Here is a 24051-nt window from a genome sequence, read left to right on the forward strand (position 1 = left end):
CATTTAGGAGCTTAATCTATTTATTTAAGCTAATTTTCACCAGGGACATGTTCACATTCTCTCCTCAGTTCAGATCTGATCACATAGACAGATTTAAGACTTTATAAGACAAAGTTTTGTTTTGATATATACTTACTCGGATGATTAATCTAACAGCTACGACACCAGAAGTGGACATTACTTTGGCACTGTTAGGAATCAGATTAAAGATGGTTGGCATGATGGCTTCTGCCCCATGGTCAAACTTGTTTCCCAAAACTAAAGACAAATGTCTGAAAAACAATTAAGAAATGCTGGTAAATATGCTTTAGATTATGCTAGTCATAGTAATGTAGACTATCTGACATGCACTATTTCATGATTTTTCAGTCTCCTCTCTAACTCCACCAAAGAAGAATAAACAGACATATCTCATTTTACAGTTTTCATCTCAAACCAGTGCAATGCTTTTTGCTCATCCAGATTTTAACAGTAATTAATTCAGCATGGAAGCTCACCACATCACTGGAACCCTGTTAAAGATGCACCGACAAACCCACAGGGCATTTCTCAATGACTTGGTTTTCTAGCGCTTGTCAGTTTCAGATTCCATTCTCTCTCAAGCTTCTGTCTTGCCTTGACATTTGTGAATTTCATAAACGATTATTAAAAATGCCCTAGTTCCTTTTCTTCAAAGTCATGGCTCTGGTAGCATTCAACATTCAGTTACTACAGATGGGGGAACCAGCCCACAGAAAATAAGAACTGACCTGTACTTTCACCCCAAACTCAGTCTGAACCCAAAGACAAAACACATTTCAAATTTCTGTCTTTATTATTCAATTTTGTGCTGCCTCCTTGCCTGTTAACTTCAGTTTGGGCAGAAAGTGAGTGTGAGAAATATCATAAGAGAAGTTATTCTGTTGTCATTTCCAGCCTTAACAGACCCAGGATGAATGGGAACTTTCCAACTCCATTTTGCAGTCTCCTAAGGGTCAGAATATCACGTTTTCCATATAAAGCATCTGCAATTTGTCCCTCGATACTGAGTGCATTGTTTTACATAAGATTTGTATCTCAAATGGAATTAAGTGAAATTAACCACTATGGGCCTGATCCTTCAGTCCTTAGCCATGACCAAATGCTGCACTCCATGCAAGCCCAATGATTTAAAATGTGGGATCAAGGAGGGCAAAATATGGCCCTCCACTTCTGTTCCATTGGGTTCAGATACTCAGGGCACGTTTCAATTTGTTATTTGGAACTGTGGTATTACGCTATTGAAAAGCATTTCACAGCATTATGGACTTGACCTTGCCATGCGCCAAGTACCCTCAATTTCCATGGTATTCAATGGGCCCTATAGGTGCTCAAATCCTCAAAGGTCAGGCATTGCAACAGGAGCTCTGCTGTCTCTGCCTGTTTACAGAAACGTATAACTCAGTCAAACCTGTTTGATTGTGAACTGACCCTTAGAACGTCACAAGTATATCTGGGTCAATAGCCCAGGACCAAAGAGCTCCACCCCGTTTTTTTTTAATTAAAAAAAAAATCTGTGGTGTCCATTCTAGAGCAAATGTGATCGGCGAATATATTCTGTGCTTTTACAGGCACTGTTTTGTATTTGAATAACTTAGAAACACTCTGAGGATTTTTTAAAGCTAGCTTTGGCCAGCAATAAACCCATAAGAACAGATTTTGCCCTTTGCTACATTGGTTATCAATCCTAAGTAACTCCATTGAAGTTCATGGAGCTACTTCAGATGGACACCAATGTAACTGAGATCTGAATCTGGTCCATAATGTGAGTAATGGCTTTCAAAGGTTAAAACGGAATTCAAAGCCTGCCCAATCAACATTTCCAAACACCACCAGCATACAGAACCCATCCCCACAGGCTGTACAACCATGATTAATGACCTGCATGAGCATGGTTTTTAAATGGTTGTGGCCAAAACCAAGTTCTAACACCACTTTGTCTGTCCAGTACTGACAAGGCCAAACTATATCATAATTGGGTTCGAGCCAGGATCTCCTCCTTTTATCTAAACTAATTGTATAACACAATTTAGAATGTGGAGCTTTGTATTCCTTACCCCAACGTGATACACGCCTCTCGCACTACCTGAGACCGCAGATCTTTAGCGGATAATTTAAATGCTCCATCCAGCAGGCGTAAGTGTTGAAAGAAGTTATCATGCTCGGCAGCTCCAGCTAATAGTAAGGATCGGATCCTTTTCAGCTGTTGGCAAACAAGATTTAAGGACTTACAAGTGACAAAATAGCAAGACACACTGGTATCTATTCATGAGAAATAAAAACACTCAGAACTGTGTTCAAGACTAGCGCTCATTTTTCAACTTCCCTGTAAAAATATTAATGTGTTGAAGAACAGGTTCTTAACACAATCTAAGATCACATATTTCAGGGATCAGTATATTGAATAAATGTAAGAACATTCATATGTTAGCCTTGGCCATGCTACAGGAATCCAAATGTGTCATTTACAATTTGACCAACGACAAAATGTGGCAAGCCAGACATTTACTTTTCCAATCGTATCATTAAAGTTATTGGGACATTTAAACAAGTCAAAGAATTCCAAGGTTGCTCCTCCATTCCCTCCATCCATTTGCAACGTTTAGGGACATCTTGAAACACTGAAGTGCATTGTATGCATTGAAACACTATAATTTTCTCACAGTTCTCTCATTAAAAAGATGGTCTGACTTGAAAAGCCATGACTCAGATTCTGATCTCAGTTACACCAGTGTAAATCTAGAACATCTCCACTGAATTCATTAGAATCAGGCCTTGTCTACAGTAGGAGTGAAATCCTGCCCCAATGAAATTAATGGCAAAATTCCCACTGACTTCAGTGAGGCCAGGATTTCACCCTAAGGAGCTAGTTTTAGCCACTGATATAACTACACCAATGCAAACCATTAATCATGGTGCACTAATATCAATTCACTACTAGACTTCAGAACCAAGGTTCAGACTGAGGAAAACTGCACCAGTGCAAATCGCTGCTTGGACATGTCAGGGCTACACCAATAAAATTACATCACTGTATTTACACCAGTGGCAGAAACCAAGAGTGTAGAAAAGGTCTTACGCAGATTTACATCAGTGTAACTTAGAGCTTGCCTATAAATAAGACTCAAACTCAGCATGTCCATTACAGGTCTGACTTTGTATCACCTTGCTCCTCATGCAGTCATTTCCACCTGTGTCCAGTGGATATAAAATGCTAACAAACTGTTTTACACCCACTTTGCACAGGTGTAAATGACTATACAACCTGGAAGGCAGGGAAGGAGGAGGCCTTTTGCATACATCCGTCTACCCAAATGGAGTGCAGAAAGGACACTTTTCACAATATTACTCCACTTTTGAAAATTTGACTCTGAAGTCCAATAGCGATTTTCTAGGTTTATTTGTTTGTTTGAAAAATTAAGTATATCTTAAATGTATGATGACTTATTTAATCTGATGCCTATTCATGATATTCAAATTCCTATAAACCTAATACTTCACGGTTTCCTTAATGTAGGAGTTTAAATTTAGTCCCATAGTGTGAAATTCACTCCATGCAGAGGGCCAGTATACTCAATGTACCACTTAAACTGCACATCAGCCCTATTTAGACAACTTCAGTGGTGCACAGAACTTGTGCTGACACTGCAAAGGGATGAACTTCACTCATAAAAACCTTACATTAAAATAATTAGCATATAGGTCCAATGCTTACTGCAGATACTCTCTGCTCCCAGTCATGCTTATCATCCGATAGGATTTCCCTAATTTTGTTTATGGATTCTTCGAGGTCTCGGCTGGAATAAATCTGTGAATTAAAAAAAGAAAATGTTATCAGTGAATCAGAAGGTTTCTTAACTGAACCTCTAACCTCCTTCACTCCTGAATTCTTTACTGTGTGTGGCTCTTCGACTCTAAGGGACTAATGTATTGCACAAAATCAAGAAATATTAAATGGACATACAGGATGTTTGAAGTGTAATCATTTTTGACTATTACACAACTGTACAATTTAAAGGCAGTAAGCATTATTTCTGGAGTCAACGTCATACGTAAAACAGTCTTCTAGGGGGTCATACAAAACCACCAATAAATATAGAGAGACAAATTAACAACATTTGATACATAAATGACGCCCACAAAGTGTGTAAATCCCCACTTCATAAGGGAAGCTCATATTTGTTGGCACAATAGATAACTGTGCTTATAAGGACCTATTTGCCCTGTCAGTGCAGGTTTTTACTGGCACTGTTTATGTACTGTGTTTGAAAGAATGTCCCAAAATAGCCCATTGGCCACACAAATACGCAACATTTAAAAAGCTGAAAAGTAGCTTTAAACGTACAGGTGCAAAGAATGTTCCAAATGTCAAAGTGCAAGAGTCCCACTGCACCAGCACACAGGAAATCAATGCCATCGCTACAAAAGACTAACCAAGAAGGCTGAGCAGCCAACAGTCCTGATTTCGCTGAACACAATTTTGCAAGAGTAATATATGCAACCTGTCAGCAACGTAAGATAGGCTAGTCATGAAGTCAGTGGGCCAAATTCAGCCCTGAGCCTGTAGCACCCATTGAAATGAGTGTGAATTGTGCATACATGGAGGAGAGGAGAATTTAGCAACAGTCAGCACACAGTTCTTTCTGTTTTCCAAGTGTTGCACACACACATTAACTATTACCCCTTGCGAGTCAGTTCAGTATTATCATCTCCATTTTACAGAGGAGAAAGCTGACGCAAGGAGAGGTAAAAAACCTCTGTTTGTCCTGGTTCCTATCTGACACTCCTCTCCAATTTGTGCAAGATCACACAGTTCAGAATCAGAATTAGAACTCCAGAGCTTCTGGCTCCCAGCTAGAGTTCAATCCTCTATTCTGTGATGCTTCTCTAATGTTGCCACTGTATATAGTGGAAAATGAGAAAGCAGCTGTGCAATGACATCATGGTATAACATGCATGTTACCAATCCAACTTTGGTATCTTGAATATGCTGCAGCCTGTAGGGAAGGCCAGATACTGCAATCGTCAACCAACATAAAGGCATGAATCGGGATTGTAATAATTAACTCTGAGGACAATCAAGCAATATTCCTTAACTGAGAAAAGTAACATTTAACAACTGTTTTACTTAACCTTGGGAAGATAACTAGAATCAAACACCCAGATCCTTGGCAAATGTTGAAGTGAGAATAACTCCAGTGAAAATAATCTTTGGGTAGGAAAGAGGTGGAAAAGTCAGAGAATTCCTGAGATTAGTTTAAAATCCCCTAGTCGTATCAGGAATAGCTGAAGGAAGTCTGTCTTCATCCATTCAAGCACTGAGATAACAAAGAGGAGCCCACTAGTATTTGAAGAAAAGGTCAAATGAACCTGGAAATATTCAGTCTGGCCACAATTTGGGTCAGGACAAAGAAAACTGTGAGCTGATGAAAGCATAGAGATACTGACAAATCCTACGTGCATGTGACTGCATTTGAAAACTTTCCACGGTTCAAGTCTACAGATACACAATAAGTGAGTTTGATGTTTAACTGTCCCTCTTTCATATATCAGAGTTAGATGAACCCTCTACTGAAGTTATGCTGAGTCCCTCTTCATGGCCTTCACAAGTCTCAGCTCCCAGTCTTAGGAGATGCAACATCTTGTGACTTGCCTTTACTCTCTGTCCACAAACTACTCCACTGGCTTTCGGGAGTTAGTGCAGGATCCAGTTTAAGATGACCGGCTTTCCTCATTTTAAACATGCTCTTTTGGCTTGCTCCAGCCAACCTCACAGCCTTGTCTCTTTGCTTTTCTCTCATTTCCCTCTGTCTGTCAAGCACTGACTTCCCTTTCAGTCCTCCAGACAATTGCTCCACTGCCACGCTGCAGCTCCTGTCATTTGGAATCCCCTTCCTGTATCTCTCTAACTCACCATCTCTTTCCAAATCTGAAAATGAAAACATCTCTTTACTCCCTTGACTACCTCTTTATTAGAGCTTGCCACCACTGAACCTAATGGGCCTCAGCTATTGATTTCAATGAGAGTGGGATTGGGTTGGACATCTGTGTTATACTGTTACTGTTAAATGTTTTAAAATGCATTTCTTCTTACCTGAACTGTTGGGACATCATCAAACGCTTTAATAAAATCCTCCTCATCAACAGCACCAGCTCCCTCTTTGGCTGCTGACAGATAAATGAAAAAGCCTTTTCACCCTTCTCATCAACAACAGTATAATCACTAAAAATATGCTCAGTTATGAAAGCACCTAAAGAAGAGAGAATTCACCCCACTCCCGACCCCCATCCAAACCTACATGGAAAGTGTTACAGCTGTAATGGAAATAACAAAGGCAAGGAAATTCAAAGCAAAGCACACACTATACACAGCATCCTTCAATTCCTAGGCACCACGGAGCACATTACGATGTCGTTAAGGCAGTCATTCAAATGTTAGGGGGTGTTGCCTGAAAAGATGAGATGGAATATTTACTTAAACTACAAGGGAGGTTTTCTCTTAAAGGATTTAGTCTCATTTATAATTGATTAATGTGTGGATTTCCTGACAGGCACACAGACTGAAGATACGGAGATGGGGAGAAAAGGGAAAGGCTTAAGGACATTATTCAGATGGAAGTTATTGTTTGAGAAAGGAAACAGGAAAGTTTCCTTTAGTTGCAATTTGCAAATAAATTCAGAGTCATTGTTCAGTTTTCTGTTCACCCTTTAATTAGAGCGTCAGAAGTTGGAGGTCAAGTGCCAAAAGTGTTAAAAAACAATTTGCCAACTGTTTTAAATTGCATGAAACTGGAGTTTAGCACATACATTTTTGACCTTATTTGTTAAATAAACAGCCTGTGTTATTTAAGCTATTTGACTACAGAGGTGCAGTTCCTTTGGGAAGAAAAGGTGGATCACTGCACACTGTTGCTTCAAACACAATGCTGAAGATCACTAAGTGGATCTGGATGTGGGAATCATTTGCAGGTCCACTCTTCCAGAACACATCTTTGGTGTTCAGACAGTATAACTCTCATGTTCTCAGACAGAGCAATTCACCACCCTAATGAGGGCCAACACAAGGACTATGCAACACGTAGGTCCTCAAAATAAGGCTTAAATGGGACTTCAGCAGAGCTTAGGTGTTGTGCAGGATCTTTGCAGAGAGGTGAGTTTCACCCAATATGCAATATTGCCTTACCTGTGGACTTTGAGCCCAGAGCTGCAGACCCAAGTCTGCGAGCAGTCCCCATGCCAACTCTGCGGGAGTTTGGAGGGGCCTTTGAAGATGTAGAGGAGCTGGCCGAGGAAGGTCTGTTCCCGTCCACAGAGTCTTCATCATCAAAATTTTTATCTGAGGAAGAACCACATTCAGCCATAACTAAGGTGAAACTAAAACATTTCCCAACTGGGGTGCCTATATTGGAGCAGGTGCTCTGTGCATTTCCTGCAAGAACACTGGAGACAGCTCTCACTTCAACAGCTTTTCAAGGCTTCGCTGAAGTTATGTTTAAAAGAATAAACCAACAAACTATGATCAATGCCTGTGCCCAACCGTCCTTTCTAAATACAAATTCAGGGAGCTGGGCAGCTCAGGAGATCTACAGCTTTCCACCTCAAGAGGAGTAAACAGGCTCAGTGTAACTGAGAATTCAGGCAGTGGTTTGTAATCGTAGCCGAGATAAAGGACTGAAGGGCCCATAAATCCTCAGCTACCCTCTCACCCGTAGAGGTGGTGTCTGTACAACAGGACTGAGGGCTTGCCTTCACTGCAGCTGCGCCCGTGTAACGTATCTGGTGAAGCACTATGTCGACGAAAACGCTCTTCCGTCTATGTAATTCGTCTACCTCAATGAGACGCAAAAGCTCTCCTGCTGACACAGCACGCTGTAGATAGCACTTCAAATTGATTTAACTTACGTCGCTCGGGGGAGGTAGGGGGGATTTCACACCCCTGAGCGATGTAAGTTACGTTGACTTAAGCACTGGTGTAGACAAGCCCTGAGGCTCCTCAAAGGGGCAGTGTGGGGAAGACCACATATCTACTGCCCATGCTGTCCCTATGTTGTATGTATCAATAAAAGACACTGGCTTTCAGGGCTGTTAATCATGCAACTTTCAACAGCCCTAAATCCACTTTACTTTGTTTTTAAATGATAATTTGCTACATAGTCATTTGGAAGGTGTAAAATGTTTGGACGGCTGACCCGAGCTTTGTGTGCTAAGAAAATCAGATTGAGTTCTACTATGTTTTCTCCCAAATCTACTCCCACCACACAGCCCTTCAGGATCACATTACGCCAACCTAAGGTGACCTCCTTTTCAAAAGGCAAAAGCAGGACATATGCAGGAGCCCTGCCTGCCTCTGTTGGCCCCGTCCTCTATCCCTTCTCTCTCCCGCAAACTCCACACCCTACTCCTCCTCTTCTCCCTGAAGCCCCATCCCTGGCCAGGTTGGAAGCCAAAGCCGGGCAGCAGTAAGAGCTGCCCAGGGAGCCTGGGCTGCTGTGGGGAGCCCTGGACCCTCCACCTGCCCTGGGCGGAGGGCCGGGGTGCCCAAGACCAGCTTCTGGCCCATGTCCCCGCCCCCTGGGGTGTACCACCCAGGGTAGGTGGAGAGTCCAGGGCTCCCCATAGCGACCTAGGCTCCCTGGGCGGCTCATACAATTGCTGGGCTGCAGCTTCTGATCTGGCCAGAGGGTGAAGTCTCAGGGGTGTGGGGTGAGAAAGAGCAGGGGGCAGGGCCTCATGGTGATGGGACGGCTAAGGCCCACCTCAGGCCCCCCCCCCCCGAAAGAGGCCGGCACTGCCCCTGAGGCTCAGGCAGGTGCGGAGCGTTGCCACAGGGAATCCAGAACAAATGTCCTGGAATCATTCAGCCTGGGACCGGGACTTGAACTCTGCATTTCAGGACTGTTGCATCCAATTTGGGATGTCTGCACCCGCCTCCTTCTGTCGGGAAGTTGAACATGATTCCCTCTGGCTGGACCCCATCAGTGCCATCTTTAATCAGGCAGAATCTTTAATGGTCACTGTTGAGTGATTCAAGGCACTCAATTCCAGCCAGGGGTTGAACACATTCAGCACGAACCACTCCATTGGCTCAGGAGAGCAGAGCTCATTTAACAGTTCTGGGCATATCTTAGTCACTATCTCCCAACTCATCAGACCATTTAAGCACCTGGCTAAGTCCTTCCCTATTCAGCAAAGCTTTTAAGCATAAGTTTCACTTTAAGCATATGCCTCAAGTGAAGTGAATGCTTAAGTACTTCAGTAAATAGGGACGGACTGAATGGGGTCAAGGGGTGAAATTCCACCCAGTGTCTGGTGAGCATGCACAAGGCCCCCTGCACCATTTAAACCTTTATCATGGGGTGGTGAGGGTGGGCTTGCCCAGACCTTTAGCACTGGGGTGAATTTCATCCCAAATACATTTTCTTTTAAATTCTTATACAGAGATATCTGGGTATCAAGTAAAAGGTTATGCTATGTCTATTACCAGCCAAGAGGAAATCATTGCCATTAATACAACCAGATAGCAGATATTCTGCATTATTTCAAAAGTAGCACTTTTATCTAATAGTATACATCTTGTGTCAGTTGCATTAATGTCCATCTAGATTGTCATTTATTTAACTTAAAAATAATCTAGCAATTATGCTTTTCCAACCCTCATCCCCCCAGCACACACAAAGGGTGTGGTTTCCTAGTCCAGATAACAAAGTAAAATAAAAACTCAGAAACCAAATAGCAAGAATAACCTCATTTTTGTAGCATGTTAGTAAAACTCCATTAATTTTGCTAACATACTAATCTAAAATGAGCTTTCCTGAGTATTAGCTATAAAAAAAGAGAGGCAAATTACAATCAAATGGATCTTCTTATACTTTAAAGTTAACATTGTGGCCAAATGTTTTTTCTAATATCTATGTCAAATAGCCTTTAACATCCAGAGAGCATTTCCTTGATTGAAAATTAAGGATAATATTCTGGCACATTCAAAACTGCATACCAGGTCTTTCAGCAGCACACGTATTGAACAGAAAAAGAAACAAAGAACAAAAAATCTGAACGTGGAGTTCATAAAATAAAATACAACCAAATCAACTATACAGTAACATGAAGAAGGACGTTCTTCCCAATTCAACAGCTGATGGTCACAATCATCATTTATAATATTGCACTCTAGCTGTAAATCCTATAGGGCCAAATTCAACCCAGGTGTAATCCATTGACTTCACTGTGTGTGCACCAGGGATAAAATATGGATCACAGTGTTTACCATTTAACAATCATGACTATTCTCCTGCCTTATGACCCCAATGCTCATTTATGAATGATGCTTAGTAATATCCAGCAGAGACATGCCTTACCCAAAAGGGCCTTTGTCTGCTCACTACTCTGCTCTCTCTCAAAATTTAAAAAAAAATGCAATTTGCTTAAAATCTCTTCTATTCACTTACAATCATTACAAAGGAAAAAAAGAAGAAATTGCTTACAAGTACATATCCTTTTGCAAATAAGCTTCCTCAACATTCCTTCATATTTTCCATAGCGTGCCCAGATGTAACACTGTTTCACAGACTGCTGCAGATTTCAGTCCAGAACAGAATCAATCATTGCCCCTTGTATTCATTAAGCTGCTGTCTTCACACATGGATTTAAACAGCTATGGCTTCAGTCCTGTTTGTACAACTGTGGCTCTGCAAAATTCACATGAATGCCCATTTTAGCCCAAAAAACTTCAGGCCATTTCTAGGAAAGAAATTCACTGCTACTGTTAGTAACCCAGGACAGACAATCCAAGAATGAAGACAAGCTTACTCTATCTTGCTAGCTTGGCTCACAATAGGAACTAGCCTGAGTTATCCCTTGGGAAGCTCTAACGGGAGCATCTCAACAGCTGTCATCATTTGTCCATGACAAATAAATTTAGTCATTATTCATTTTACAGCGTAACCCCTTCAGGTCTGTGTGAGATGTAAAACAAGCAGGAGATGCTATGCCAGGAGCTCAAGAATCTGAGCAGATAATGGGCCAATATTTTCTTCACCATAACTACTGATTCCTGCATTCCTGAGACAGTACATCAGGGAGAACATCTCCAAAATAGTGTGGGACATTTTAAAACAAACTATAATCGTGAGAGTGTCAAGTTTTCATTTGAAAAATATGAAACACTTGGGTCCTTAGAAATTTCAGCTAATCATTGTAGCTGAGTCTCTTGTTAGTTATTTACATGGGAAGTATTTGAGAAGAGCATTATTCTTGTAAATAATGTTGGTTTATACCTGAGCTATTCTTGCCCAATACATTTCTAGTTAAGATGCTGCATTACGGTCTTTGGGCCTGATTCTGCAAGGTGCTGAACACCCTCTGTTCCCACTGAGGTCAATGTATACAGCTGAGCATTCCCAAGATACCTACTACTGCCTTGGGATCTAAGCATCAATGGATCCTGGCATGCTTGGCATCTTTACAAGATGAGACCTTAAAAATTAATCCCACATTTTTTGAACTTGCATACCTTAAATTAAGCAACTAAATCCACACTTAGGCACCTAAACAAAGAGTCACTGAGCACCCACAGTAAGATCAATAGGACCTATGGGTGCTAAATGCCTCTGAAAAATGGGCCTCTGTTACTTAGGTGCCCGACTCCAGGCTACCAAGTTTGGAAATTTTGGCCTAAAGGAACTTGTTCATCTAAACAACTAACTTGGGGTATGTTTTAAATCAGCATATGCACCAAATGACTGAATGGCTCAGAGAATTGATATTAAGGTACACAAACTTCACCTCTAAGTTACCTGTTCAAAACCAGTCCAGGTTGGTGTGACAAAGCCATTACTATCTGGTTTTCTGATGCCCTATGTGAAATGTGCTAGTGGGTCTTAGTCCAGATTTCAGACAAAGACACACACACACAAAACCAAATGGCATTAACTAGCCAGCATGTAAACCCAGATTAAATGAGAATGGAAAATCAGCTGGCCTCCCCTCCAGTGAAATAGTCCCTCCAGGTCAGAGTGAAGGGGCAGAGGCTGGGTAGTGTAGAAGAACCTTGCACTTATAGTGTACCTGTCCTGTAATGAATGCACATAAGAAGGCATGGAAAGAGAGGCATGTTTTGGTACACTTGATACTAAAGACTGCAAGCTCAATACTAAAGCACAATGGACAGGTAAAGCCCAAATATTAGAACCTCCAACAGATGCACAGCAAAGGATATGGTGCCCTGCCCCAATGCCAAATTACATTTGGTGTACGTAACAACCCCCTTTTTAGTATCCTGTACTCCATGCCATGGCCCTGTGTGTATTGGCCTATTTTGTTCAGACAAGTGCCCCTTGGATACTTTTATACCCTAAAGTATAAAAGGGCATCCCTGACCCAGGCTGAGACTCCTTTAGGACACAAATGGCTTTTCACTCCTTCTGTGTGAGTATCAGATCAGCCTCTGAGTCAGATAGCTACAATTTATAACACTTTTCTCATTACCATGCCTGAGACATCCCACGATTTAGCCCCACCATTATATGTTCCCTTGAATTGTTATATTGATTTTACAGCTATCTAGAGGGAAAAAAATTAAAACATACAAAGGGCAAACAATGAAAACAATCTGAGAGAAGGGCTATTCTCCTTGGCAGGGTGAAATGGGTAAAACTGAATGTTGTTCCAAACACAAGAAAATAAAATTGACCAGGCACAGCATCTCCTCAATATGGTTTCTCATTCAGCACAGTGTCTCCTACCACCTCATTTGACCTGTCACCCCGCCTCTGTGTATCTGTCCACTGCCTCCCCCTTCTCCAAATCAGACACAAGCTTCCAGGCCACACCTTAAAGGTCCTGCTCTATCCAGCCACTCCATTAACTCACTGCGATGTCAGTTGCTGCCTTCACTCTGCGAGTGTTCCCAGCCTTCACCACTGATCGGTTGGCTTTTCCAACAAACAGCTTCATGCTTTTCCCCACGCTTCCCAGAATAAATAGGAAAAACTCTGGCACAAATTCCATCCATCTTACCGTCTTCAAAACTCACTTTGAAGTGAGTTCTCCTTATTCACCCAATCCACGATCCCTAAAAGACACTACCAGCTGAGGACAGCTAGGTGAGTCATGCCTATGGCTCATCATGGTTACATATTCCTATTTCACAGTTAACTCGTCCCCTCCCCTTCTGAGTATTTCATCCATCTGTTGCCTTTTGTTGCAACCTAAATTATAAACACTTAGAGGCAGGCGGTGTCTTTTAAATAAGCGCCTTTATGGCCTACCATAATATTCCTAATAATAAATAACAACCTTTAGGTAAGGTGGAAGGAGACAGCCTTCTTTTCTCACTCCGAGAGCTCTATGCCAAGTACTAACTGGGGTTTTTAAACCTACCCTTCTCTTCGATCTCAAGTAACATGTTTCTATTTCCTTTCCTTGGTTAGGAAATGTCAATTTAATATTTTGGCTCCTGTTACAATTCTATTTAACCAAGAGTTAATTAATTAAGTTACTCCTACTGTAGTGTGCGTTAGACTCCCATTATGGAGAGGAAATATCTTTCTTTTAGGAACCTTGACAGCTGGAATGGTTTTCTGCTTCACTAACACATCACACTTATACAACTCACATTGTGGCTTTAATGTGCCTCCTACCAGCTTCCCAGACAGGTACACGCACAGCCAGTACAAGTAGTTTCATTAGCCTGGTAAAAAAAATTTCTCCTGAAGGAAGTATCTCAGAAGACAATCACATATTATGATAAAAATCACATTTGCTTAATTCTACCTTTAATAATTCCAGTATAATCACTCATATTAAGGAACGTGGTGTCCAGATACTGAGGTGATGAATGCCCTACAATAGATTTGACAGTCAGATACAACTTTTATACAGCACCATAAGTATGCACAATGCTTTACAAGAGACAATAAGCCACAGCCCTGACGACTTTATAATCCAGTACCAACAAAGACTGCCAAATTCATGAGTCAGCCACTGCAGAACACCGTACTAGAAGATCAAACAAAACATTCCGCGGTCTAATTGTTGCTAATTCTCATGACTGTATCGCAAGCCTTGCTATATTTAGAGCTTTTTTAAAGTCTCAGCTCTTGGAGTCAGGTGATTCTAGTAGAATTTCAACTTTCTTAGAATTTTTTTTTGGGGGGAAGGGGGAAACGCACTATGTTCTTTTGTAAATTTTATTCCTTATGGCTGCAGAGAAAAGCTTGAAAACATGAACCCTAAAGACTCAAAAAACAGAAGCCAAATAAAAAGAACCTAACATATATTAGCTCTAAATTCCCATGATTTTAATCTAATCTCATGATTTGTAGGGGTCAGGCTCATGGAGTTTTAAACACTTGGGGTTGGCAACACTGTGACATAAACTACAAAGTTATTGTGGCAGTTTTCTGTGGTGGTCTATGAATATTACTGTTAGCCGTTAGAGAATGGTGGCCAAGGGACCCAAGAGGGCCCTTCCAAACCCATTATGCATTAATCTAAGGAAGCTATAAAACAGGAACCAAAAAAGGAGCCAATCCTACCTTCCTTATTCAGGAAAACTTTCATTGATGTGAAAAATCCCATTAAGTGCAAGATCGTTATCTGTATTACCGTAGCACTTATAGAGGCTGCAGCCAAGCTCAGGACTCCACCATGCTAGGTGTTGTGCACACACATAGTAAAAGATAGGCTCTGTCCCAAAGATCTTAACATTGAAATAAATAGACAAGACAGGCAAGGGAAACAAATAATAATTGGTTCACTGTTACAGCTGTGAACAAAACCCTCATCAATTGACTCTTGTTCTGGTGCCTTACCCACTGAAAGACATTATGCTAACCAAGGAAATTTACAGCACAAACCTTGAAGAAAAACATATGATTTAACATAGTTTTAAATTGAATGGCAAAGAGAGAAAACACATACAGCTTTTCTATTCTACACTTTGCCTGCCTGTCCCCAAAAGGTTTCTTTATGAGGATTTTCAGAACTCAGGGCTCCAGTTAACCTTCAGGGTCTGTTTGTATAGAGATACGATTATCTCTCAACACAGTTTTCCACTGCTTCAGAGTATATTTAATTATCAACAATAGCTCGTTATTTTTATACATGACTGTTTCAGCTTTTCCTGTTGACATCAATAGTAGCTTTTCTCTTTTTTAATTTGCAGTTTGGATCCTTGAAAATTCCCTTTAAATTATGCTTTGGGAATATGTCAGCACTAACTGTGAGTAAAGATATTAAACCATCCTCCCAGGCTCTCTTATTAGCATAATATTTATGACACACTTAGCATTCTTCTCAGTGAGCTGAGCTCTAGTGATACTGATCAATGAGCAAGACATGTATATGGCATGGGGGAAGAGAATCTTTAATAGTCAGTAAAGAAGTAGGAATAGCTTTCCAGAACTAGAGGTATTAATCATACTACTGCTGGTGTAGCTGTAGTGAAGTACATTTTTATTTTTAAAACAGCAAGTAAAACATCACGATGGATTTTCTGTTTAAACATGTACTTATGCTTTGCACTTCTATAGCACCTTCTATCAGAGGATCTGAAAGTGCCTTACAACTATTAAGCCTCTCAACCACCTTGTGAACCAGAGATGTACTATTCCCCCCACCCCATTTTACAGCTGAACAGAATGAGGCAGAGTGGTTAAGTGACTTGCCAATGCCACCCAGGAAACCTGTGGTAGAGCCAGGAACTGAACACAGATCTAAGCCCCAGTCCTGCTATTATCAAAACCGCCCTCCCCTCCACCTCACCCCAGACGTTTTAAGAATCAGAGTAATATTCCAAATATGCAAATATTCCCATTGTAAACCCAGTTTCAAGATTATTATATACAAAAACATATATACATAAAGGGTGACTGACAAACACAAATCAACTCTTGTGTGAGTGGCACAAATAAATGTGTATAAACTGAAAAGCTAGTCAGTGTTTATTAAAAAATAATGTAAATCCATTTAGATCTCTTTTGTGGAGCTGTATCACAACCCCAGGGGCTCAGTCCTGCTAGGAGTTGAGCTTCAGAGGTAAGGGTGACCAGCACCTCTCAGGATTGGTCCCCAACCTTGGAATTAACTAGCGAAAAGAGACTGTGTCAGACTCAGATGCCAGGGAGACATCTGTTGGTGAATTTTTTATTTGCCTGGAGCCCACGGGAATATCGAAGAGTGCAATCACTTGGGCAATCAATAGGCCAAATCCTGTTTGCCTTACTCACACTAACAGCTCCACTGAAGTGAATAAGACTTCTAAGGCGAGATGAGTGAGACGAGGACCAATATTTACAACCTTGTAAATGGACGGATGGATGTTCCTTTTTTACATATGCAGCAGGGGAATTCTGCTTGGAAATTTAACAAGTCCCCGGAACCCAACAGAACAGGTTCAGGTTTCCAGCCATTAGCACCATCTGTTGTCATGACATCATAGGAAATGGCGCCTTTCTAGCCTGCATGCCCCAGAATGGTATTTATGGCACAAATTTTTCAGCCTACTGAAATAATTAGTAAATCATTAAATGCAGTACACTCATCAGCCGAGTGCTCTATAATACTCAGTCTCTGTAAGCTGAAGGACATTGCATTTTACATTTCTATAGCATCTGCTCTCCTGAAGGATCCTGAAGTGCTGTACATTTTATACACAAACAACACACTGGGATGGAGAGTGGCTGACAACCTTGGCACAGGACTCCAGAGCAATTCCCCACTTTTACAAAAAAGGCCACAGGATCATTATGGCCCACACAAAATAGACACGGGCTCGTCTGAAGAATAGTCTCCTCTGAAGAGATCACAGGAGGAGGAAATGCTGCAAGTAGTAATTTTTCTATATAATGGCGTCATTTCGCTCTCAGAACATCGTCCCATCCAAAAAGATTATTATTCAGTATTTAGACATGAGGGTGATAAGCACTCTAAAAATACCTAAGATAGAGAATGGTCAAATTATAGCCTTGCTCCTCTTTGGGACATTGGGAATGGAGGTGAGTGAGTGCACTGGCAAAGCAGAAGAGCAGGGACGATACAGGCAGGATGTCTTCGGGAGTGCTGGGTGGTGCACCCCATATGGTTCTCCTAAGATCTTCTTATAATTATATACCATAATCATGATCATGGTATCTATCAGTGAGCCTGCAGCATGCACTCCCCCAACAGCTGCTGCAACATACTGGCAGGTGCTCTGTCGGCAGGAGTCTTGCCTTGCCCCCAAACCGAATGGTGATGGCCTCTTGATGCCTTGGAGCACTTCTGGCTGTTAGCTGGCGCTCCCTCTGCACTGACAATACACTAATGTATTGTGTTTGTGGGTGTAATAACGCCCTGTGATTCTGCAAAGCACCCACACATGACAAAGGAGAAACTAGCCTTTCATTGGCAGGTACCACTGTGTGCATTGCGATGGACAATACAGACAGGAAGATAAGGTCTCTCTCTCTCCTGAGGATTTATAATCTAAATTCAGGGGCAACCAACAGGTGACCACATACAGACTAATACTATGCCTGCATAAACTATAAGGTGTTATGCACACATCGACCCCTTCCCCATAACTCTTTAGCCACTATAGAACTAATTAACATATACTAATTAGATAAGCACTTAAACCAGGGGTGGGCAAACTACAGCCCATGGGCCACATACGGCCAGCCAGCCAATTTAATCTGGCTCTCGAGCTCCCGCTGGGGAGCACGGTTTGGGGCTTGTCCTGCTCCCGTGCTCCCGCCAGGGAGTGGAGTCGGGGGCCGCTCTTTGCACACGTGCTGCGGCCTCGTGTTGATCCCGGAAGCAGCAGCATGTCCCCCCTCCAGCTCCTATGCTTAGGGTCAGCCAGTGGCCCCTGCCACAAGTGCCACCCCCGCAGCTCCCATTGGCCAGGAACTGCAGGCAATGGGAGCTCCAGGGGTGGTGCCTGCAGACGGGGCAGCACACAGAGCCTGGCCACGGCTCCATGTAGGAGCCGGAGGGGAGACATGCCACTGCTTCCAGGAGCTGCTTGAGGTAAGTGCTGCCTGGAGCCTGCACTCCTGAGCCTCTCCCGCGCCCCAACCACCTGCCCAGCCTGGAGCCCCCTCCTGCAACCTGAACTCCTCGTTTCTGGCCCCACCCCAGAGCCCTCGCCCCCAGCCAGACCCCTCACCCCCTCTAGCACCCAAATCCCAATTTTGTGAGCATTAATGGCCCACCATACAATTTCCATATCCAGATGTAGCCCTTGGGGCAAAAGGTTTGCACACTCCTGACTTAAACCATAATAAAGTGCTAAAACTGTAAAATGTTTCATAAATTATCAACCATAAAATAAAACATTTTAACATTCCAAGCACAATTAAGATTAAAAACCCTGAAAGGGGGAGCAGGAAGTGATGGACTAAGGCCGACACCCAGTGGGATCAAGTTCCATACTCTAGGAGCCACCACAGCAAAAGATAGTCAACTGCTGAACTAAAGTGTGATCGGTGTGGCATCAAGGAGTGTCTACCGCAGTCATAATGACTGGTATTTACACAGATGCACGTCTAAATTACAAACATGTAGATGTACACGTAAAAAAAGGTAAATTCATACACAGACACACACTTTTATTTCGTGGATTTTAAAACCACAGCCACACTAGGGCACCACACAAACAAACAACTGTGGCTCGAGACATTCTGCCTGCAAGAAAGCAGGGCTGGCAGGATGGCAATTACTACACTTTTTTTAAAGGATTCAGTGTGTGGTGCCCACAGCACTTGGTACCGCAGCTTGGTACTGCCGTGGCCACACCCTCTTAAGGGTGATTAGTGCCACCGGTTACATCAGCTCTGTTCTGCAGCTTATGGTCCAGGAGAGGAAGCATCAAGCTTTTGGTTGCCCCTGCACAGATACACAAGCACTTAGGGAGAACGGGCACCCTGCCCCTGGGGAACACTCATACATGAGCAGCCAGAATCCAGCCCTTAGTTTATATTCTTATTCTGTATGTCCACAGATCCCTAGGCCACACTTTCTGGCCTTTTTACCAAAGCTGAGGTTTGCACACTGCACCAGCACTTACTTGAACAGTCTGCATAGTTATGTTTAATAGCAGCCAGTGTTTGGGTAAGCATCTCCCTGGAGCCTGTGACAAATCTGTGACAGATCTATACCCCTGATCACCATCCATGTCACTAGGTGTGAATAGATAGCAGTGATAGCCTGTTCCGGGTCACATGACTCTTGTTATTCTTCCTTCGTAGCATTTGGGGGATAAGAAACACAGCAGTCAAATAATTATCATTTTGCATTTAAATTTCCTGACAGCTCTCTATAGTGAGCAATGAAACCATATTCAGTGCTTTGTCTCATTTTAATACTATCCCTGAAAGTACTGTGATCAGTAATACCTAGCTCTTACATAGCATATTTCATAATGAGGTCATGAAACCACTTTGGAGACTTAAGACTGATGGGGAAAAAAAAGTAACTAGAATAAAAAGTCAGTTAAATCCTACAAGTGATTTTACTAAAAAAAGTGGATTACCAAAAACAACAATGAATAATTACCTTTAACAACACTTCGCATTTGCATTGATGCACAAGGTGGATAAGCTTTATTATCTATGTTTTATAGATGGGGAACTGAGGCACAATGAGGTTAAATGACTAGCTCTAGATCACACAGCAAAGCCAGTGGCAGATCCAGTGATAGAACCTACACCTCCTAATTCCTAAATTCGAACCGACAAAATGCCCTATTCAGTACTATCAGTGCCACTTAAACAATGGCCCAAAGTCAGCTTTCAGTTACACTCAGTCAGCCTGCTAACTTCCAGGGGGGTTCCTGGGAGTAAATGAGGACAGAATTTGGCCCAACTTTATCAAGCCCTTGTAATCAGGAATTCCTTCTCAGCCCAGTTCTGTGGTTTTAAATGATTGTGGAAAGGTTTTATTCAAATGCTTAGTGATATGTTTGCTAAGTGTTTGAATACTTTAATGTGTGGTTTCCAGTTTGTCTGCATACTGTTGGTAAAGCAAGCTAGGGAAACCTGGCTTATATTTAACATGTGTATCAATTTATGTTGGTTTTGCGCTGCTGATGTGAAGCTAAAAGGCTCCATAACTAGGACCAATTCCTTGAGCCTTTCAAGGGCACCCCATCAAATGCTGCAATGTATGAGACCTACTCTTCAAAAATAAAAATAAAGTATAACGAATAATAAATAATAAAGTATAATAAAATATTGAAGAGCTGAGCTGATTCTGTTCTTCCTAAGCTTATTTATTTTTTGATTCTTTAAGAACAAAAACTATGCTTATTTTTTTTTCCTGGCTAGCAAATGTATTCTTCAGACATAGCAAAGAAATCAAACATGCAAATATAAAGGAAACAGAAAGCAGACATGGCGGGGAGAAAGAATTTAGAGGGACAATGGAGACAAAAAAAAACCACAGTTGAAACATTCCTGCTCTGTCTTCCTAATGACCGTAGGTTATTAAATTATTATTATTTGTATTACAGTAGCACTTGGAGGCCTCAGCCAAGATCATGGCCCCCTTGTGCTAGGTGCTGTACACACACATAATAAGACAGTGTCTGTTCCAAAGATCTTACAACTTAAATAGGCAATGCAGACAAAGGGTGGTAGAAAAGAAGAATTACTATCCTCATGTTACAGATGGGGACAGGAGACAGAAATTAAGAGGGAGATTCTCCAACAGTAGGCAGGGCACTTGAGCAACCCCTCCCATCCACATCATGGAAAACCTTGCCCAAGGTCACACTAGAAGTCTTTGGAGGAGCTGGGAATTGAGCCCAGTTCTCTTGAATCCTAACCCAGTGCCTTAACCACAAGACTGCCTTCCCTCTCTGGTAAAAGAGAAAAGAAGTACCAACCACATGCGCCCCAACCAGGTCATTTAACATAATCGTCTCCTTCCCTTTGCTATCTCACCTCCATCTATGGTACTATGGACATTTTTGCCAGTCCCCCAGCATCCTTACCTGCTGGTCACTCCCCTATGGTAACATGTCTCTGTGTCCCGATGAGTAAGACGCTGTGCCTCTGCTCCTTGCTGGCTCTATTGCATTCCAAGCCAGGGCTCTGAGGAGTGGTCCTGTGCTGGCTGTCAAGCATTGCTCTGGTTCCCAGAGAGACCCTTTGACACCAGGGTCAATTGTTCCAGCATTTTGCTGACCATCCTGCTTTCCCTCCACAGGCCCAGTGTGCAGTGCATGGCCCCTCCCACTCTTGGGCAAACAATTGCCCTTTACCTTTTACTTCTGGGGGAGAGTTACATGGGGGTGACATAGGCACCTTCCAGCCCATTCTGCAGTACATTTATTCTTAGAATAGGTGAATCAGACCCTGCTTGTTCTGCTTCCATTTTTGAACACACAGCCATCAACTGAGATGTTTTACTGGCAACAGCTTTTAGCTATCCTACCAAACAGCTAGTGAAATCTGTAGAGAAAGCCAATAGCAACAGCCATTTGCAAATTGGATACAATTAACTTAGGCTTAAATAAAGACTGGGAATGGCTAAGTCATTATGCAAGGTAACCTATTTCCCCTTGTTTTTTCCTACCCCCTCCCCCAGACGTTCTTGTTAAACCCTGGATTTTTTGTGCTGGAAATGGCCCACCTTGATTATCATACACATCGTAAGGAGAGTGGTCACTTTAGATAAGCTATTACCAGCAGGAGAGTGGGGTGGGAGGAGGTATTTTTTCATGCTTTGTGTGTATATAAAAAGATCTTCTACACTTTCCGCAGTATGCATCCGATGAAGTGAGCTGTAGCTCACGAAAGCTTATGCTCAAATAAATTGGTTAGTCTCTAAGGTGCCACAAGTACTCCTTTTCTTTTTGCGAATACAGACTAACACGGCTGTTACTCTGAAACCTGTCAAAATAGCAACAGAGCAAGTCAGTGCTCAGAGACCAAATCCTGCAGTCCTTACTCAGGCAAATCTTCCACTGAGTCCAGTGAGGCAAAACTCTCTTTGACCTTTCCAGAATTATACACACTGGTGTGAACCTCTATGGAAGAATAGGCAACTAGCAGAGTTAAGTTAGTAATTGAGACTGAGTAAAGGAACAACCGAGGAGACATTAAATCAGAGTGCTATTGGGAAAAACAACAAGACTTCAAAGAAGAGAAATTAGAGGGGAGAAAATCAATGTCAAAGCATTTGCCATATGGAGCCACTAATTACATGGATAAGAAGTACTGTAATAATAGAGCAAGCAGGATCAATAGGAAGCAAAAGCTGGAAAATGTGGAATAAAAGACCAGTAAAATCTTAGTGCCTGGCCTAAATGGGGGTCCAGAATTTGGGGGAGGGCAATGGAAATTAAAAATAATGTATCATAATGGAACAAATTTGTCTCCAACTTGAAGGCATGGAAATGAGACTTTTGAGGGCTGTGAGAGAGGTGATACTGCAGCACCCCATGTGAATGATGCCATCAGGAGACCAAGGCCTGTGGTATCAGAGAGAAGCTGCAGGAGAGGAGGCCGAGATGATATAGGCACGTAAGGAAGATGGATGAAAGGAATCCTATTAGGGAGGCGTTTGAGACTAACGTGCACTGACAGACAACAAGAGGACGGCCAAGAAAACAGCAGACAGAGCGTGTACAGGAGGGCAGAGTGGATATGGAGCAAGCGTTGGACCAGCAAGCTGTGTTGAGTGTTCTGAGCCTCATAAGTCATTTGAGATAATTACAAGAGTACTAAGGGTCCAGCAATCCACAAGCCAGGGTCTGACCAGGGAACCCAAGGCAGGTATGTAGGATCCTAATGAAAGCAGCCACTCTAGTCTGCTCAACATTGCCACCCTGTTGGGGATGGTCCCCACTACCTGGTAGTTCTGACAGACTACTCCTGTTCCAGCCTGTTCCTGCCCCTGCTCCAGCCATGGCTGGTCGCCTGACTGTCCTGACACCAGCCTAGAAAAGACTGATCTGATGACCCAACTCCGAGGTGCTGAAGTCTGTCATCTTAAACCAGGGATGAATTTGGCTCATTTCAGCCACAACTTCCACGGGGTAAGTGAGATCAGTAGAATTTCACCTGAGAGTCTGCAAGATTTGGTCCAGTTTTGTTATTCCCAACCTTCATTTAAAGCAAATTAGTTATGAACAACTCACACCCTATTTAAACTCAAATTTATTCAGATTCAAATTAAAATGGTGCATTTTAGTTTCCTGCGTAATACAAAGGCATGCGCTTTGCCACTATGCTCTTGGGTGAGCAGGAGTCAATGTGAGAAAATAAAAGGGAAGAGCAGTTAAAAGTTAACAATGCACATCAATTCATTAATAAAAATGAACTATTATCTGAAAAGTATGAGATGCTGCCTCTCCCCTAAGCAAATCTGACTTGCACAGCCATCTTGTATGCCTCAGATAACCCCAGAGGACACCCCCCATGATAATTCAGCTGTAATACTTGTGTAATACATTTTCCACAATACATAGGTTTGTACATCTTACATGCAAGCCATTTCCTTTAATGCATGTTCACAGAGGCTGCTTCTTTCTTGAGCCAAGAGTTGTAAAGCGTGCGGTCTGCATTCAGACTAACAGTTATCTGGAAGACCCACGCCTTGTTTTATCCTTGAGAAAATTCATGCTTTAAGCAGTGTTTGTCAAAGTACAAGCAGATGCCATGACAATGACATGGGTTTCTGCTTTGATAAACATGGGGCAGATACCCAAGAAAGTGTAAAAATAAAGATGCATGTTAACAAGCGAAATGCTTTGATGGACAGGGCTAGAGCCTAATCTTGCTCCCATTGGAGGCAATGAGAAAACTCCCATTTCACTTCAAAGGAGCATAATCTAGCCCAGTATTCATATTCAATGTCATTCATAATTACAGAGATTCTTATCTGACATCATGGGATCTATAGACTTCCCATTCTCAGTGGAATCTTTACTACAAGTGCGAAGTAGCTCCAGCTCCAAAGCATCAGCCTCCCCTACACACAGTCCTATTCCCTGACTAGTTATTGTTCTAAGTGCAAAGAGCTTCTTTTACTGATGTCTGCACATCT

The 24051-nt window shown here is 42.2% G+C and overlaps 1 protein-coding gene across 1 annotated transcript in view; it reads right to left on the reverse strand.

The window, feature by feature from the left end:
- The window catches only part of CLASP1 (cytoplasmic linker associated protein 1), a 267087-nt gene that overhangs the window by 129646 nt on the left and 113390 nt on the right, over positions 1 to 24051 (reverse strand). The window contains exons 9-13 of the mRNA XM_073305074.1: positions 7202 to 7354; positions 6113 to 6186; positions 3734 to 3826; positions 2076 to 2221; positions 137 to 272 (exon numbers count right to left, since the gene is read on the reverse strand). Of these exons, the coding sequence (XP_073161175.1) occupies positions 137 to 272; positions 2076 to 2221; positions 3734 to 3826; positions 6113 to 6186; positions 7202 to 7354 (602 nt within the window). The remainder of the gene's footprint in view (positions 1 to 136; positions 273 to 2075; positions 2222 to 3733; positions 3827 to 6112; positions 6187 to 7201; positions 7355 to 24051) is intronic.

This window comes from Lepidochelys kempii, chromosome 11 (assembly GCF_965140265.1).
Source record: "Lepidochelys kempii isolate rLepKem1 chromosome 11, rLepKem1.hap2, whole genome shotgun sequence".
NCBI lineage: Eukaryota > Metazoa > Chordata > Testudines > Cheloniidae > Lepidochelys > Lepidochelys kempii.